Below are 18,966 nucleotides of genomic sequence, written 5' to 3'. Positions count from 1 at the left end.
ACTGTACTGTATATATATATATATATATATATATATATATATATATATATATATATATATATATATATATATATATATATATATATATATATAGCCTATAATTTTTTTTTTTTTTAGGATTCACCCGTGGCCCGACAGGATGTTTGCATGACGGGGTTCCGAGCCTGCGTGTGGTGGGAGGCGCGTGAGAACATGAACGGAACGTGGAGTCATGGAGAAGCCGACAGACAGAAGAACATGATGACCATCATGTAACGGAGAGGACAGCAGCTGCACCGGTGATGTTTACCGGCGATTTGCGGTTAGACGACTTGCGTTGCGGTGCGTAAAGAGCGCGCGCGAGAGAGAGAATCATGAGCGTCGCGCTGAAGAGCTGGAGGGCCAATGAAGGACCCAAACACTTGATCATGGTGAGATGAGAGATTTATCAGGCTACAACTGTTGTCTTGTATCCGTATAGGCGCGTGCATTGAGATGTCTGTGTTTGCCGAACAGGAGAGAAGTTGTCAGCCGGACTGCTGTACTTTAATTGTGTGTGTTTGTTTTGGTCAGATGGTTTGGGTTGCAGCGAATGTCGTTCTGTTCTGGAGAACATTCGTGTTGTACTACAGCGGAGCGCAGTATTATTATCTACACGAGATGCTGGGGGTAAGAACCGAGTTTATGTGTCGAGTTTGAAATGTGTTTGTGTTTTGAAGTCTGGGATGTGTTGCAGTTGTGTGCGTTTAGAGATTGAACATTTTTGACATGCATGATAAAGTTTTGGTGGTGTTTGTAGCGACTGAGTGTGTTTGAGAGCTGATTAGTGTTTTGTTTTTGACTTTAAGATGTGTTTGTTGAGTTTGAGGTGTGTTTGTGTGTAGCCATTGAGATATGAGTCTGACAGGAGTGTGTTTATGTAGTTTGTGTGTACTGTGTGGAGTTTGACAGGTGTGTGTTTGTATTTTACAGTGTGAGATGTGTGTGTGTGTGTGTGTGTGTGTGTGTGTGTATGTACTGACGTTGGTGTGAGATGGACAGGATATCTACAGCACAGCAGTGTGAATCAGGGTAATTGTTGTCACAGGTTATTGTTTATTGTCCTGGAAAGATGCTGCACAGGAACACACAACTAAGACAGAGAGACCTTTTGACCAGAATTGGACAATTGCAGCAGTTTTACACTGTGTGTGTGTGTGTGTGTGTGTGTGTGTGTGTGTGTGTGTGTGTGTGAGTGTGTGTGTGTGTGTGTGTGATCCCTCATGCAGCAGAGTTGTTGAGTTTCTGTATAGAGCTGAACAGGCGTGTAACGGCACGCTCACTTCTGTACAGGAAACAATGATCAAACACCACTGACACACACACACACACACACACACACACACACACACACACACACACTGTAGAGAATTTACACTTGATTGCGGGTTCAAATATTTATAGAAAGTTGTAACAAAGTTTTTTATTTTGTGAAAATTATTATTTTGAATTAATAATATTTTTAAAGATAACATTATAACAATTTAATAACCATAATATAATAACAATGTTTTACAACTATATTATCTTATTAATATTCTTTGCAAAAATTATTAATAATTATTTTAAAGTAACAATATTGAAGATATTATAATTTCATAACCATAATATTCTATCCACAATATTATAAAATTGTAATATTATCTTATTAATGTTTTTTGTGAAAACTATTAATTATTTTGCATTAATAATACTTATAACCATAATATTCTTACAATTTCTTAAAAATTATAATATTATTAATAATTTTGTGAAAATTATTAATAATTATTTTGAAATAATAATATTTTTAAGATAATATTATAACAATTTCTTATTATATTTGTGAAAATGAATAATTATTTTGGATTAATAATACTTAAAATAATATTATAACCATAATATTCTTACAATTTCTTAAAAACTATAATATTATTAATAATTTTGTGAAAATTATTAATAATTATTTTGAAATAATATTTTTAAGATAATATCATATTTATATTTTTTTGTAATATCATTTATTACAATTGTAATATCTTATTTATATTTTTTTGTGTGAAAAGATTAATTATTTTGGATTAATAATACTTAAAATAATATTATAACCATAATATTCTTACAATTTCTTAAAAACTATAATATTATTAATAATTTAGTGAAAATTATTAATAATTATTTTGAAATAATAATATTTTTAAGATAATATTATAGCAATTTCTTAAAATTATAGTATTGTGAAAATGAATAATTATTTTGCATAAATAACATTTAAGATAATATAATAACCATTTCCTAACCATAATATTCTAACAATTTTTTAAAGATTATAATATGATTTCTTATGAATATTTTTTTGTGAACATCATTAACAATTATTTTGAATTTATAATTTTTTTTAGGATAACATAATTTCTTGATGTTTTTGTGCAATTATAACACAAATGCCATTTATTTATTTTTAAAAACAATAACTATTCTCCTCACACACTATAAATGAGTTTTAAAATGTATGGCTGCCGTTGTGTTTTAGGGAAGGTGTCTTTCTCATCATATCTGCGCTCATTAAAAAGCCTGAGCACAGCTCTGACCCCTGTGTGTGTGTTTCTTCAGCTGGGTCTGTGCATCAGCCGAGCGTCGGCCTCCGTTCTGAACTTCAACTGCAGTCTGGTGCTGCTGCCCATGTGCAGATTAATGCTTACCTTCCTGCGAGGATCCCAGCGGGTGAGACAGACATCATGCGCACTTCGAGAAAACTTGCTCTCTCTCTTTCTCTTGCTCCCTTAAAGGCAGCATGAACTAAAAATTATATCTATGTCTATATATATATATGCATTTCATAGAGAGTTAAGATGTCGAAAGAATAAAAGACATTTTGCTGCTGAGCTAAATGAGGGTTGTTTTGACTCCTGACTGTTTTTCTTAGGTAACCAGTAGACGTGTTCGTCGGCTGCTAGATAAGAGTAAGACATTCCATGTGGCATGTGGAGTCACTATATGCATCTTCTCAGGTGAGATATCAACCATAGTTTGTGTTGTTTCAGCATATAGTCCAGTCCACACTGCATCTTAATCGCTTAATCCACCCACATAGACAAGAGACTGTCTGACTGACAAAGTTTGCTTGTTGTACATGTCATTTAGGAGGCTGATAAGGTGAAGGATGAGGTTTCTGCGACACTAGTGGTACCTAGCAGAATTACATGTACGGGTGCTTGTGAAGGCAGGTCTCAACAAGTATAAGTAGGCTGCTTTCAGTATTTTTAGCTGTGTTGCTGTGTGTCATGAGTAATCAAACACTCTATAGTGAACATGAATGTGAGCATCATCTGCACCGGGTGCAACTTTTTGGCTTGTAAAACTAAACACCCTCTGGCTCCGCCTGCTAGAGTAGCCACGCCCCAAACTCACGCTATTGGTTGAGCTGGAAATAGATTGACGGAGATAAACCCATGAATGGCATAATAATAGTAGTCAATGAACAAAGGGTTAGTTCACCCAAAAATGAAAATTCTGTCATTTATTACTCACCCTCGTGTTGTTCCACACCTGTAAGACCTTCAATCATCTTCGGAACACAAATTAAGATATTTTTGATGAAATCCGATGGCTCAGTGAGGCCTGCATAGCCAGCAATGATATTTCCTCTCTCAAGATCCATTAATGTACTAAAAACATATTTAAATCAGTTCATGTGAGTACAGTGGTTCAATATTAATATTATAAAGCGACAAGAATATTTTGGTGCGCCAAAAAACAAAATAACGACTTATTTAGTGATGGCCGATTTCAAAACACTGCTTCAGGAAGCATCAGAGCACAAATGAATCAGCGTGTCGAATCAGCGGTTCGGATCGCCAAAGTCACGTGATTTCAGCAGTTTGGCGGTTTGACACGCGATGCGAATCATGATTCGACACAAAAGATTCATAACGCTCTGAAGCTTCCTGAAGCAGTGTTTTGAAATTGTCATTATTTTGTTTTTTGGCACACCAAAAAATATTCTCGTGGCTTTATAATATTAATATTGAACCACTGTACTCACATGAACTGATTTAAATATGTTTTTAGTACATTAATGGATCTTGAGAGAGGAAATGTCATTGCTCCCTATGAAGGCCTCACGGAGCCATCGGATTTCATCAAAAATATCTTAATTTGTGTTCTGAAGATGAACAAAGGTCTTACGGGTGTGGAACGGCATGAGGGTGAGTAATAAATGACAGAATTTAAATATTTGGGTGAACTAACCCTTTAAGAGAATATATTTTCACATACATTTGTTTTTTTTACATACTTTGAATCTGAAATTGAAAAAACAGAACAGTTCAGTTGCAGTTACGTTTACATTGTTACACGTTTCAGTAGGAATCCATTTCCTCACACAAATTTCGTAAGGGGTTAAAGTTGGTCAATTCGCCATGTTGACCAGCAGAAAGTTGCTTGTTTTTAAACAGGGTACCCGCGGGGTCTTAAAAGCATTGAAAAAGTCTTAAATTTGATAATCTAAAATTAAGGCCTTAATAGCCTTGAATTTGGTATACAAAGTCTTGGATTTCGTTACAAAGGTCTTATTTTTATTTTTTTTATTTTTTAACTTTTCCTAGGATTAAGTTCATACCGTAACAAAATGAACTGTTACTAGTGTAGGCTAATTAAAAATTCATGCAGCGTAATGTTGAGTGCACCTCGCGCTCCACGTCATAGCAGTAAGCGCGAAAGCTCGCGCACCCGTTACTATGGTTACTAGGCAAGTGAGGTAAATTACTAGAGATGAGCCGGATACTCGGCTGAAACGAGTATCCGGTACGGATAAAGCACTTCTGCCGAGTACGAGTATTATACGAGTAATACGAGTCAATATCTGTGCTCGGATTGAATGAAATCATCATTGGGTTGCTGATTGTGTCAGCGTTCTGTGATAGTCTAGTCCAGTGGTCTCAAACTGCCGGCCCGCAACTGATCTCAAAAATAAAACATAATCCGGCCCGCTAAATTATTATTATTATTATAATTATTATCTCTAGTACGCGTCACATACGCGGCCGCGCCGGCATTCTCCTTCTTTCCAATGCGCTTTCGCTCCAGTGGCGTCTGTCGTTGCTATGCAACCATGAGCCGCGCTCTCAACCGCGTCGCTTCTATTATGAGCGCGCTTGCCTAAATTACAGTAAAAGCACTCGACTTTAAGTCACGAGCGTCGTTTTAAATCACCGAAACGCGTCCGATGCTACCATGTCAAGAAACAGAAGAGTGTACAAATGTATTCAAGGGTTGTATTTGTTCTGTACAGTGTTGTTCAGTGCAAGATTTTAATTTTATTTAAGCTAGCATGAAGTAAAGGAAAACAGCCTACTTCCACTAAATGTTAAAAACTAATAACAATGAGAGATTTTTATTTTTTGGCAAAATAAAGTTGATATATATAGCTTCAGTTTTTTGTTTATTTCTGACCCCTCCATGGCATCTATGAGTGTTGCTGGTTTTGTTCCTAAATTACTATTTTTTTTTTATTCCATGCACCTTGTTGGATGTGAGAAGTTGCACCAGACTATTGCAATTAATAGTATTATATTAGTAGTATTATATTAGTATATTAGTAGTATTACATCAATTACATCATAGTATTAGCCTATATAATTATATTACACTCTGTAACAATGAGAGAGACACTGCTGTTTACATTTAGTAGGCCTATGGTAAATAAAATATTTATAGTATAGGTATAAAAATATATGCCGAATTATTTTCTAGGGTTCAAAATTTATACAGATTTGACATTTTCCCCTCATACTTCTGTCAGAATGGGTACGAAGTTGGCATTGAATTTCATTTAAAATGGTATTAAAAAGGTCTTAAAAAGCCTTGAATTTCATTTGGAGGATCCTGGGGGTACCCTGTTAAAGTGGCTTCTGTGTGAGCTGTGCTTCATACATTAATACACTATAGAGTCTGGTTCCAGAAGTAAAAATTAATTATTTTTTTGTTAATTATTAGTATTTGCGTCTGTTGAAGCCTGCATTAGAATTTAAAATAATCACATTTAACAGCAGAATTCGTGGTGAAGAACTACATTACCCATGATGCTGTACAGAAAATTCCACCAATCAGAGTCAAAACAAGCAAAACATGCAAAAAGATCACTTTAGCCCCACCCACTCCCATGAAGAATTGCAAATGACATAATTGAAAATTCAAAATATATATGCATATTTTGCAATAAACTTATATTGTTTATATATTTTTAATCAACATTTTTAAATGCGCAGTTTTATATTCCTCTATTGTTTTTAGCTTGATTATGCTGTTCGCAATTCTTTCCCTCTATAAAACCAGTTTTTGTCCAATTTTCAAAAAATGTTTTGCTTCAAATCAAAGTTTGTTTGTTATGATTCTCCTCATAGCTGATTGGCTTGGTTCATGTCTTATAATGTTTTTGAAATGTTGTTGTTATTGGTATATATGCCTGATTTTGTATAGTGATTGTTTTTAAGACAAAATTGTTAAATTGTTGTAAACAACGTATTAAAGTGATACTGCTGATTGCCATGAATATAGCCATTGCTGCTGATATGGCATTAAATCATAAATAAATAAATAAATAGAATGTTTTTGAAACCCCTATGGAAGAAATGAATGGAAAAAAATACTTCCGGAACCAACGCCGCGGGCACTAACATACTCTACTGACAATATACAGTGGACCTTTTTGCTAATGCTTTATGCTCTGAAATATCCAGTGTACTTGCTATAAAGTGTCTTAAGAACAAGATTTGACACAGTGACCCTTCAAACTTTATCAAATCTCGTGACTTCCTCCTCAGACGTGTCATTGTAGCAGCCTGGAAACCTTTAGATTTGTTGTTCAGATGCAGCCTGTCATTTTTCCAAAGATTGTACCATTTTTAGTACGATATGAACAAGATCTGAATGAACAGACCAAATTGACTCCAGAGCAATGCAGACACAGCAGATTCACGGGGGAGGGAAATTTATTTAGGTTGAGTCACTAGTCTGTCTGAAAACACATTCTTGTGTGTGTGTGTGTGTGTGTGTGTGTGCATATATATATATATATGTTGCTGTCTGAGAGTTTGAATAACTCCGTCTAGTGTTGCAGTGGCCGACAGGTGTGTGTGTGTGTGTGTGTAAGAACACAGGAATATCCCGAGGGATTCCCAGCTGGTTTTATCTTGTGTCTGAGACACCCCCCCCCCCCTCATTTCCTGTCTCATTGCATTGTGGTCTTGTTCTAATTACAGAGCTCTGAGGCATCCTGCTACCATGACAACTACAACACACCCGCATGCAACAAACACACACACAAAGACAGCCGTTGAATAGAGAAATGGTCATGCCTTAGTGTGTTTGTGTGAGTTGATGATGTGTGTGTTTGTGTGTGCAGTGGTCCATGTGTGCGCTCACCTCGTGAACATGGTCAGTTTCTCTGTCAGATATTCGGAGGATTTCCCCGCGCTCAATGTCGCTCAGTATCGAGGACAGGTAACTTTACTAAATACACTTTCATTAAATAATGCCTCACCAAGGCTTGATTTTATGTGATGCAGCAAAAACAGTGAAATATTATTACAGTTTAAAATAACTGTTTTCTATGTGAATATATAGTAAAGTGTAATTTATTCCTGTGATCAAAGCTGAATTTTCAGCATCATTACTCAGTCTTCAGTGTCACATGATCCTTCAGAAATCATTCTGATATGATGATTTGCTGCTCAAGAAGTGCACTTTTAAATCTGATGTTTATGACACAGTTATTTAGTTATTTTTGCAGTGTGATTTGATGTTCATTCGTGTTTTTATCTCTTCAGGATCCCAGAGTTCTCATCGTAAGCACAGGTGCCGCACATTTCTCCCTTTCTTTACTTCCACATTAATATAGTGAAACTGAAATAATGATGTTTATTGCAGGATGATTATTTGAAAAGTATGTGGACACATTCATTCTAACTTTGTTAACTTTGCCTCCTTTTATTTGGGGTTAGTGTGAGATTGTCAGCTGAGGTGTTTAAATTTCTCTCTGACTGAATTCAATTAATATTTCAGGTTATTTCAGACAACATAATGTCTAAACTTAATAAACACTCCCATGTGTTACTTTAATATTATTTAAATGCAATTATAGTTTTTATTAAGTTTTGAATTAGCTTTTTATATATTTTTTTCATTTTCATTTATTTTTTTTAGTAATTTTATGTGCTTTTATCAATTTTATTAGTTTTTAATATTATTATTTAATTAATTTTTTATTAATTTCAGTTTGTTTTTATTTATTCAAAGTTTTGAACTTCACTTTTTTAAATATTTTAGTTTTTATTTTAATTTGCCAATTTTATTAGTTTTTTTAAAATATTATTACTATTTAATTCATTTTTATATTAATAATAATTATATTGATATTATATTATATTTTATATTATTCAAATAATTTTGTTTAATTTTTAGTAATTTTCTTATGTGCTTTTGCCAATTTTATTAATTTTTTAAATAATATTATTACTAATTTTATATATTTATTTTATTTTATTCAAATAATTTTGTTTAATTTTTAGTAATTTTGTAATGTGCTTTTGCAATTTCATTATTTTTAAAAATATTATTAGCATTTAATTAATTTTTATTTTATTTTATTTTATTCAAATAATTTTGTTTAATTTTTAGCAATTTTGTAATGTGCTTTTGCAATTTTATTATTTTTTTAATATTATTACTATTTAATTAACTGTAAATAAATAATAATTATATTATTAATATATTCTATTTTATATTATTTCAATCATTTTATATTGCTTTGTATTTATTTTAAGTTTTGAACTTTACTTTTTTTTATATTTTCACATACTTTAATTTATTTCAGTTTCAGTTTTACTTCTTATATAATTAATGTTAATCATTTAGTGCTTCATTTCAGGCAGTTGCCAAGGCAAGATTTCTAATTTTCTTTCATGTTTTTTTTTTTTAAGTTTTAAATTGTTCTTCTAATACTTATTTTATTTTATTAATTAAACAAAAATCGTATTTAGTTTTATTTAACGTTTGATTTAAGTTCTAGTTGATTTGTTTTATTGATTGTCGGCTCTCCTCTCAGTTCCTGGAGTCACTGGCGTCCTGTTAGTGCTGGTGGTGTTTCTGATGTTTACAGCGTCGTCTTACTCTATTAGGTGAGATCCTCAAAGCCTTTAACTGTTATCTGACCTAACTCTGACCCTAGTCTCCTCTCCCCAGACCGACTTCACACACACACACACACAAACACACACACACTCGACTATAATTACCGAGACCATTACCTGGAGGGGTTCTTCCCGTCTGATTGATCTGGGGTCGATGGGTTTATCCTCTCTATTGTCCTGCTATAATTGAGTTGCTTTAGTTCACTTTAGGGCACTTCAAGAGCGCCTCGTTCAGTCTAAGAGACCTGCACACTCTTTTATCTCGCTCTCCTTCTTATGTGAGTGCAATTGTTTGTTTTTCTTAGAGTCTCAAGCTACGATATATTCTGGTACACTCACAACCTCTTCATCGTCTTCTACATTATTCTGATGGTCCATGTAGCGGGGTGAGTTTATTAATGCATTTCCTTTACACACATATAAATATTAGAACTTGCGCATTAGCAAATCATTAAAGTGGACCTATTATGCCCTTTTACAAAGTCTTGTTTTTTTTTTTTTTAGCTCTACTAAAACATGTTTTCATGCTTAAATGTTCAAAAACACATTATTTTCTCCATATTCTCCATTGTTGCAGCTCCTCTCTTCCCAGTCTGTCAGTAACGCTCTGTTTAGTTCCTGTCTCTATGAAGCCCCTCCTTCTGAAAAGCACAATGTGCTCTGATTGGTCGGCTAGACCACTGTGTTGTGATTGGTCAACTGCTTTGAGTGTGTATGGGAAATGTCCCGCCCCTTACTATAACCGCAAGTTTCAACACACTACTAACTAACTCAACCAGGCTCCGCCCCTTTATTTTGCATATGCCTTATTATGTAAATGAGGAATATTGCATTTTTGAACTAAAGTACTTTTAGTGAATAGAAGTATACAAATCGGGATGTTTTGTCCCTGTATGCTTTATGTGACATGCTTGACGCCTCTCTATCCAATAGAGGCACTTTAAAGTATCAGTCAAACGTGGAGGCCCACCCACCTGGCTGCATGCATAAGAATCTCAGTTCAGACTCATGGACCAATCACAGAGCAGCAGGAGAGAAGGGGGTGGAGTTTTCAGGTGGACCACAGACAGTTTGTCAAGAAGAGGCCCGCTTCCAACCCCATTTCCCTCAGGTCCGTCTGTCTGATCAAGAGTAAATAATTGCGTCTGGGCATGTTGTTTATATTTTGTGTTTGTGTACATCTGTATGTGAATGATTATCAATCGTTAAGAGAGTGTGTGTGTGTGTGTGTGTGTGTGTTTTAGACGTGGCTGTGGGTCTCTGCTCCTCTCTGCCTGTACTGTGCCGAGCGCTTGTATCGATTCATAAGAAGCAGCGCTGCTCCTGTTACCATCGTTTCTGTCGTTAGCCATCCCTGTGATGTCATAGAACTGCGCATGCTGAAGAGCGGCTTTAAGCCCCGCCCTGGGCAGGTGAGCTCCGCCTCCACACAGTTACATTACAATTTGTTTACAAAGAATTTAGAACTTTTAAAGGGGAAATTGCTCTTTTTTTAAAAAAAATAAAAAGGGTTCAGTCTTTTACTATGCCGTTCAAAAGTTTGGGGTCAGTATGATTTCTTTACATTACATTTTAACATATATGCAAATAAAAAAGGCTATTTTAAATTGTAATAATATATTTTTTTTATCAAATAATTGCACTTTTTCTGTATTTATTGTGTTCCATGTTATTCAGGTTTAATGATTTTGTGATGTATCCTCTAGTACATCCTGCTGAACTGTTCGAGTGTGTCGTCATTTGAAAACCATCCCTTCACTCTCACCACAGTAAGTGCATTTGAGTGCATGATCATATTCATGAAATTAATGCACATGAATGGAATGTCATAATTATCAGTGGGAAATGAAGGAATTTATTTAGGTGCAGATTTGGGTGTGTCAGTGAAAGAAACATGGCTAATGGTTATTGGACATAATCACATTTTAATTGCATGTTGGCATATTAATTATTCTGTCCAATGTCATTTTAATGCACGTTGCATTGTAGTTATGATTTCCAAATGCATAAGCAGGAACTTCCCAGCAGGACCTGAAGGCAGCATATGAACATAAACATTCTTCCCTAACAGGGCTGAATGCATCTTCAATGATGTAATGCTCTTTAAGATTGTTATAGCATCAGCTTACTCTCTCTCTTTGAAACAAAACATTCCATGATGAAGGGAAATGTTTCCATTAAAAAAGCGTATTTGTCCATTTTTGAAACATGCAAAATGTAGCAATAAACCTCTCCACCCATACACAATTACAAAGTTTGCATTCTCTGCCATGTCCTTTTTACTAAAACTTTTTTTTTACCCGCTCACATATTTTGCTTTGAGTTTTCCTACCCCCAGGGGTCTGTCCCCTTTAATGCATGACTGTACCTGATCCTCACACAATCCCTGCTCTCTGTGTGTGTCTGACTGTGATCCTCAGTGTCCAACAGGGAAGAATGAAACATTTGGCATTCATCTCAGAGTGCTGGGAGACTGGACCTGTGAGTACACACACGCACACGGATAATAAATAAAAGACCATGTGATCTGTATAGTCTAGTTCAAAGGTTTCTGTCAAAATGTGTGATTTTGGGATTAAAACACACTCTTGCAGTCACATTTTTGTTGGCTCAGTCTTGTACCAGACTCTTTCCATTATGTCATACTTCAGAGATACTAGATTCCTGGAGGGAAAACACACTGTAACAAAAGAAATACCACATACCCAGTGCAAACACACATGCCTAGCAGGCGATAAAACTAACTCTGCCATGTCTAGAGACCAGAAAAACACTGAGATTTGAGCCAGTAACTATATACTTAGCAACTACATAGCAACATGCTACAAACAATGTGACATTGCGTTAAATACCATCTAAAATGCCTGCATAGAAATGGCTTCAAAACAATTGAGAACACTTTAGCAACCACTCAATAACGTTTTAACAACCACTATAATCTTTATAATGCCTTAGCAACCACATAGCAACATACTAACAACCACCCAGAACCCTTTGGCAACTTCATAGCAACAGGCTAAAAACACTTAGAACACCATCACCATAGCAACCACATAGGAACACACTAACAACCACCCAGAACCCCTTGGCAACTTCATAACAGTAATCTAAAGACACTTAGAACACCAACACCACAGCAACAAACTAACAACCACATAGCAACGCACTAACAACCACCCAGAATCCCTTGGCGACTTCATAGCAACGTGCTAAAAACAATTAGAACATCAACACCATAGAAACCACATAGCAACATACTAACAACCGCATAGCAACACACTAACAACCACCCAGAACCCACTGGCAACTTCATAGCAACGTGCTAAAACCACTTACAACACCAACACCATAGCAACAAACAACCGCATAGCAACACACTAACAACCACCCAGAACCCCCTTGCAACTTCATAGCAACGTGGCTAAAAACACTTACAACACCAACACCATAGCAACAAACAACCACATAGCAACACACGAACAACCACCCAGAACCCCTTGGCGACTTCATAACAGCGTGCTAAAACACTTACAACACCAATACCATAGCAACAAACTAACAACCACATAGCAACGCACTACCAACCACCCAGAACCCCTTGGCGACTTCATAGCAACGTGTTAAAATGCTTACAACACCAACACCATAGCAACAAACTAACAACCACCCAGAACCCCTTGGCGACTTCATAGCAACGTGTTAAAACGCTTACAACACCAACACCATAGCAACAAACAACCACATAGCAACAAACTAACAACCACCCAGAACCCCTTGGCAACTTCATAACAGTGTGCTAAAACACTTACAACACCAACACCATAGCAACAAACTAACAACCACATAGCAACGCACTACCAACCACCCAGAACCCCTTGGCGACTTCATAGCAACGTGTTAAAATGCTTACAACACCAACACCATAGCAACAAACTAACAACCACCCAGAACCCCTTGGCGACTTCATAGCAACGTGTTAAAACGCTTACAACACCAACACCATAGCAACAAACAACCACATAGCAACAAACTAACAACCACCCAGAACCCCTTGGCAACTTCATAACAGTGTGCTAAAACACTTACAACACCAATACCATAGCAACAAACTAACAACCACATAGCAACGCACTACCAACCACCCAGAACCCCTTGGCGACTTCATAGCAACGTGTTAAAATGCTCACAACACCAACACCATAGCAACAAACTAACAACCACCCAGAACCCCTTGGTGACTTCATAGCAACGTGTTAAAACACTTACAACACCAACACCATAGCAACAAACAACCACATAGCAACGCACTAACAACCACCCAGAACCCCTTGGCAACTTCATAACAGTGTGCTAAAACACTTACAACACCAACACCATAGCAACAAACTAACAACCACATAGCAACGCAATAACAACCACCCAGAACCCCTTGGCGACTTCATAGCAACGTGCTAAAAACAATTAGAACATCAACACTATAGAAACCACATAGCAACATACTAACAACCGCATAGCAACACACTAACAACCACCCAGAACCCCCTGGCAACTTCATAGCAACGTGCTAAAAACATTTACAACACCAACACCATAGCAACAGGCTAACAACCACATAGCAACACACTAACAACCACCCAGACCCGTTGGCAACTTCATAGCAATGTGTTAAAACACTTAGAACATCAACACCATAGAAACCACATAGCAACATACTAACAACCGCATAGCAACACACTAACAACCACCCAGAACCCCTGGCAACTTCATAGCAATGTGCTAAAACATTAACAACACCAACACCATAGCAACAGGCTAACAACCACATAGCAACACACTAACAACCACCCAGACCTGTTGGCAACTTCATAGCAATGTGTTAAAACACTTAGAACATCAACACCATAGAAACCACATAGCAACATACTAACAACCGCATAGCAACACACTAACAACCACCCAGACCCGTTGGCAACTTCATAGCAACATGCTAAAACACTTAGAACATCAACACCATAGAAACCACATAGCAACATACTAACAACCGCATAGCAACACACTAACAACCACCCAGAACCCCCTGGCAACTTCATAGCAATGTGCTAAAAACATTTACAACACCAACACCATAGCAACAGACTAACAACCACATAGCAACACACTAACAACCACCAAGACCCGTTGGCAACTTCATAGCAACGTGTTAAAACACTTAGAAAACCAACACCATAGAAACCACATAGCAACACACTAGCAACCACCCAGAACCATTGGCAACTTCATAGCAATGTGCTAAAACACTTAGAATCCCCTAGCAACCACATAGCAACATACTAGCAAGACCCAGAACACCGCTCACATTTTCTAAAATTCTACTTAAATTTTTTTTCTTTGTACATATATTGTTTAATTTTTTGTGTCTGTTATTTTTTAGCGAGATTTTCTCAGCTTCTGCTTCAACAGTCGAACATCTCAGAGATCCTTCCCATGATGCAGCAGAGGCGATATCCCACGTAAGTCGACTGTGTTGTGGGAAAAATGTTGGTGGCGTTAATGAAGGCCATGATCCAGTGTCACGACCCTCTGACCGTGTAATTTCCTGGGAAAACTGCAGTTTTCCATCTTTGTGTGGGCGGGGTGTCAGGTGACAGGCTTTAACAAGCCTCGCCGTCCAATCAGAATGAATGACATCATTTCCTCACATTAGGTTTCTTTTTTTTGCAGTAATGCAGCTGTCGTGTTTGTGTGTGTGTGTGTGTGTGTACAGTGGGAAATTACTGCACATCCTCATCCTGTGTGTATTTGTGTATGTGTGTTTATTTGTGTGTGTTTAGTTTTTTTTTTCTGTTGTGTGTAAGTGTGGTTTTGCTTCCTTCCTAATCTGGTTTTATCAGTGGAAAAGCTTCAGTGGTTGTTGCAGTGAGTAGCATTTTCTTATTGGTGGGATGATTGAAGGATTTGCTTTGAATAGTATAATACTTGTTCTAATTTTTCAGTTTTTATACTGTGTTTTTACTATAGTATGCTGATTCTCTCCATGGAATTCACAAAACATTCTTCCAAGATTCTCAAAGTTCTGAACAAATTTTGCAGTAACATTAATAGAACATTCGTTAAAGTTATCTAGTCTTTAATAATGTTCTCAAAATGTTAGCACACAAACTATCTATTCATTGTTTTTTTGAAACATTTTAGTTGGACATTCACATCTTTTTTAAATGTGGCTATTTGTTTGCAAAATGAGAGAATGGAAAACATTTTAAAAACTGGATGTTTTGAACATTCAGAAAGAATGTTTTAATAACGTAATGGGAACTTTCGCTGGGTACAGTGTGAAGTATGCAGAAATTAGAATGCTAGGATTCCATTAGTTCTGTTTGGAATGGAATTCTAGCTTATTGCATACTGCAGTATAAGTATAACAATAGTATGGAAGGGCATTATTCTGCCGCCACACAACATCTCTCATCTCATTGGTGGTTCTTTCTTTCTTGTCCCGTCCCAGAGTCCATGTGGATGGTCCGTTTGGCAGTCCATCTGAGGAGGTGTTTAATTACGAGGTCAGCTTGTGCGTGGCGGGAGGGATCGGAGTCACGCCGTTCGCGTGTGTTCTACAGGCTCTCTTGTGAGTGGTCAGTCACGTTAGATGTAACATTAGATCATTCTAAAACACTTGGGCTGTGTTCTAGCTAAACTGCACAGTACACACTGCATACTGCATTCCTGTAGCTCAAATGGCAGAAGCAATGTCGAGGTCATGGGTTCAAATCCCAGGGAATGCGTGAACTGATAACATGTAAACTTTGAATGCTATGTATGTCACTTTAGATAAAAGCATCTGGCAAGTGCATACATGATAAATAAAAAGTGGAATGCATTGCATTGTGGGATTGATCCTAGTATCTATGCATACAGAAAAGAGTAAGACTGTATGCACTTTATACATAAAAAATAGTTAGTATGGTAGTATTCCATTCCAAATATAGCCATGTAAATATTTCCCATGTGTTTACACTTTTAACACATGCATGTACAATATTAATATTGTGTATATCCACAGCAAAGTGTGTGACAATGTGTTTGTGTGTGTTGCAGTGATGACTGGTGTCAGTATAAGCTTAGGAGGCTGTATTTCGTTTGGGTCTGCAGGGACCTTCAGTCCTTCTATTGGTTTGCTGATCTACTGTGTGGCCTTCACGAGAGGGTAACACACACACACACACACACACACACACACACACACACACACACACACAAAATAATATGCAAAATATACACAAGTTACTGAAGGCTATTCTGCCACCTACTGGCTGATGTTATGAATATGTTAATATGGGCTGATATTCTGTAACTTCAGCAGTCCTACATAGTTACACTGATATTAAATAATGCTCTTTAACCCTTTAAAGCCTACTGTATCATATTTGATACACAAAAGGCCTCTATAATGATTAACATGATCAAAACGTTGCTGATATACCCGTTGCACACAATCTACTACTGTACATGACTTCTGTTGTCTGAGTTTAGACTTTTTTGGCAAGTAATAATTGGCAAGACATTTGTATAATTTTTAGTATAATTATACAAATGTCAATGTAAACGTTATAATGTTATATGTAAACATAAGAATAATTTGTATATTGTCAGTAATATTTCAAGATGAACATTTACTGGACTGAAGCAACTTGATTATCCATGCATCATTTTTTTAGAAAAATCATTAGTCTCAAATATGATCATCAGGCTTTTATGGAAGGTTTATTTATTCATCTCTCAATCTTCATTGTATTGCATTACATTATATGTTATAAAACTACAGAGCTTTAATCATTAATCTAAGCATATAAATATCATCTTACCAAGACATTATTGGCAGATATAGAGTGACTGATATTTATATGCATTTTATGTAAGTATTGTTATGAAGATCTCATTGATTTACTGTACAAGCATCTGAATTTCATCTTTTTGGTCATATAAATATCAGCATCTGCACCAAATCGCTGATTATTATTTCATTCAGGCTTTAGAGGGTTAATATTCTTTCAATAACAAGTATTTCCCTGTGTCTGCAGCTGTGGCGGGACAATCGTCCAGACTATCTGAATGTCCAGCTCTACCTCAGTAACACTCAGGAATTACAGGTGTGCACTTTAATCTCATTTTTCATTAGTTATTTACTAATATTACCTTAAATTATGCAGTTTTGGTGAGTTTTGTAGATGCAAGCTCTGCTGTATTAAATTATTTTATGCATATATCAGTTGCATTGCTTGCAGTTGCAAGTTTTTCTTTCATTGTGTGTTTTGAAGAGCATCGGCGAGGAACGTTACCGTTTTCTGAGCTCCAGGCTTCGGATTGGTCGGCCAAAGTGGAAGCTCCTTTTCCAGGAAATAGGGAGAGCCAATCAGCTGTGAGTATGATGAACGAAATAATGTCCGTCTTAATGATTGCAATGATGAAAAATGATGATGTGTGTGTTTGTCCTGCAGTAAGAGAGTGGGGGTTTTCTGCTGTGGACCCAAAGGGATCTCGAAAGCGTTACACACCCTGTGCAATTCAAACCCACACTCAGGAACTGCCTTCGAGTTCAACAAAGAGTCCTTCAGCTGAGGGATCACAAACAGACCAATCGATTAATGCCAAAAATGCCACTCTGTCACTGAGGAATGAGGACAAATGTAGATTCATCCTTGTCTAAACACGAATCCTCGGACAACGAAAGCCGGTAAACAGTGTAACGAGGGAAAACTTGCACAGTTGCGCTTTTATTCAGGGAATATTTGTGATTCTGCATGTGGAGTTTGTCTACATGAACCCTTGATAGACCCTAAAAAAACTCTTCTTCCCATATAAAATGGGTTAAAAAGGACTAGATCACCCAAAGATGAACATTCTGACATCATTTACTCACCCTCATGTTTTATTGCCTATTACTAGTATGTTTTGGTGCATTTTATACGTTTACACACACAAACCATAAAGTATACATTCTCGTTTATTTTAAATATTTATTTCTTTTGTATTTTGTACAGTTTTTTGGCATTTGTATTATTGTTCATATTTTTTAAGACTTTTTGCTCATGAAAGTGAAATGAACTGCACTGTTATTGTAATACCACTGCCAAAGAATCCATTTAATCACTGATAATGATATTATGTATGTGTATTACATATAAAGATACAGTACGTAAGTGTCACAGTGATGATACAAGCACCATAAGTATCATTGGATGACTAGAGATCAGGACGAGACCTTAGTTGTGTTACTACACAGTGTATACTGTGCACTATTTATTAATTGGCATATGAAATAGAATGGAATGATATGCATTTAAAAAAAGTAGTCATCTGACCTCACTGTTGCATTTGCAATCATCTCAGAAATTAAAATTATTCTTTTGCTGTTTAAATCCAATTGTTTTAAAAGCAAAAAACCTAAGGATCTTAAAATTTGTGGGAGAAATTGCTTCGGGTTCATTCATTGCACTGGAAATGAAAAGTGCATTGCAGAATTGCATTATAGGAGGCAGTATTTCAGTCAGTATATTCTGCTTTTATACTGCACATTTTGACTAATGTAGTTTGTACATTGCCATTAAAAAGTTTGGATTTGTTTTGGACAGCAATTACTTGATCAGAAACACAATAACAACAGTAATATTGTGAAATTATTACAATATAAAATAACTCTTTTCTATATTTTAAAATACAATTTATGCCTGTGATCAAAGCTGAATTTTCAGCATCATTACTCCAGTCTTCAGTGTCACATGAT

General features: G+C 36.1%; 1 protein-coding gene across 1 annotated transcript; it reads left to right on the top strand.

Annotated features, from left to right (window-relative positions):
• The first annotated feature begins 131 nt into the window (after positions 1–131).
• On the top strand, positions 132–18,806 carry LOC125248593 (NADPH oxidase 4). The gene is made up of 18 exons (XM_048160591.1): positions 132–410; positions 553–648; positions 2,611–2,721; positions 2,924–3,008; positions 7,403–7,500; positions 7,827–7,854; positions 9,104–9,176; positions 9,494–9,574; positions 10,122–10,299; positions 10,433–10,600; positions 10,895–10,957; positions 11,609–11,669; positions 14,620–14,698; positions 15,691–15,810; positions 16,281–16,389; positions 17,264–17,332; positions 17,501–17,601; positions 17,681–18,806. Exons 1-18 carry the CDS (start codon positions 354–356, stop codon positions 17,799–17,801), a joined length of 1,698 nt encoding a protein of 565 aa, XP_048016548.1. The 5' UTR covers positions 132–353; the 3' UTR covers positions 17,802–18,806.
• The last annotated feature ends 160 nt before the right edge of the window (positions 18,807–18,966 follow it).

The sequence above is a fragment of the Megalobrama amblycephala genome, linkage group LG16 (assembly GCF_018812025.1).
Source record: "Megalobrama amblycephala isolate DHTTF-2021 linkage group LG16, ASM1881202v1, whole genome shotgun sequence".
In the NCBI taxonomy this organism is placed as follows: domain Eukaryota; kingdom Metazoa; phylum Chordata; class Actinopteri; order Cypriniformes; family Xenocyprididae; genus Megalobrama; species Megalobrama amblycephala.
Note: the sequence above shows the minus strand (reverse complement) of the source record. Positions and strands in the feature narration are given on the sequence as shown.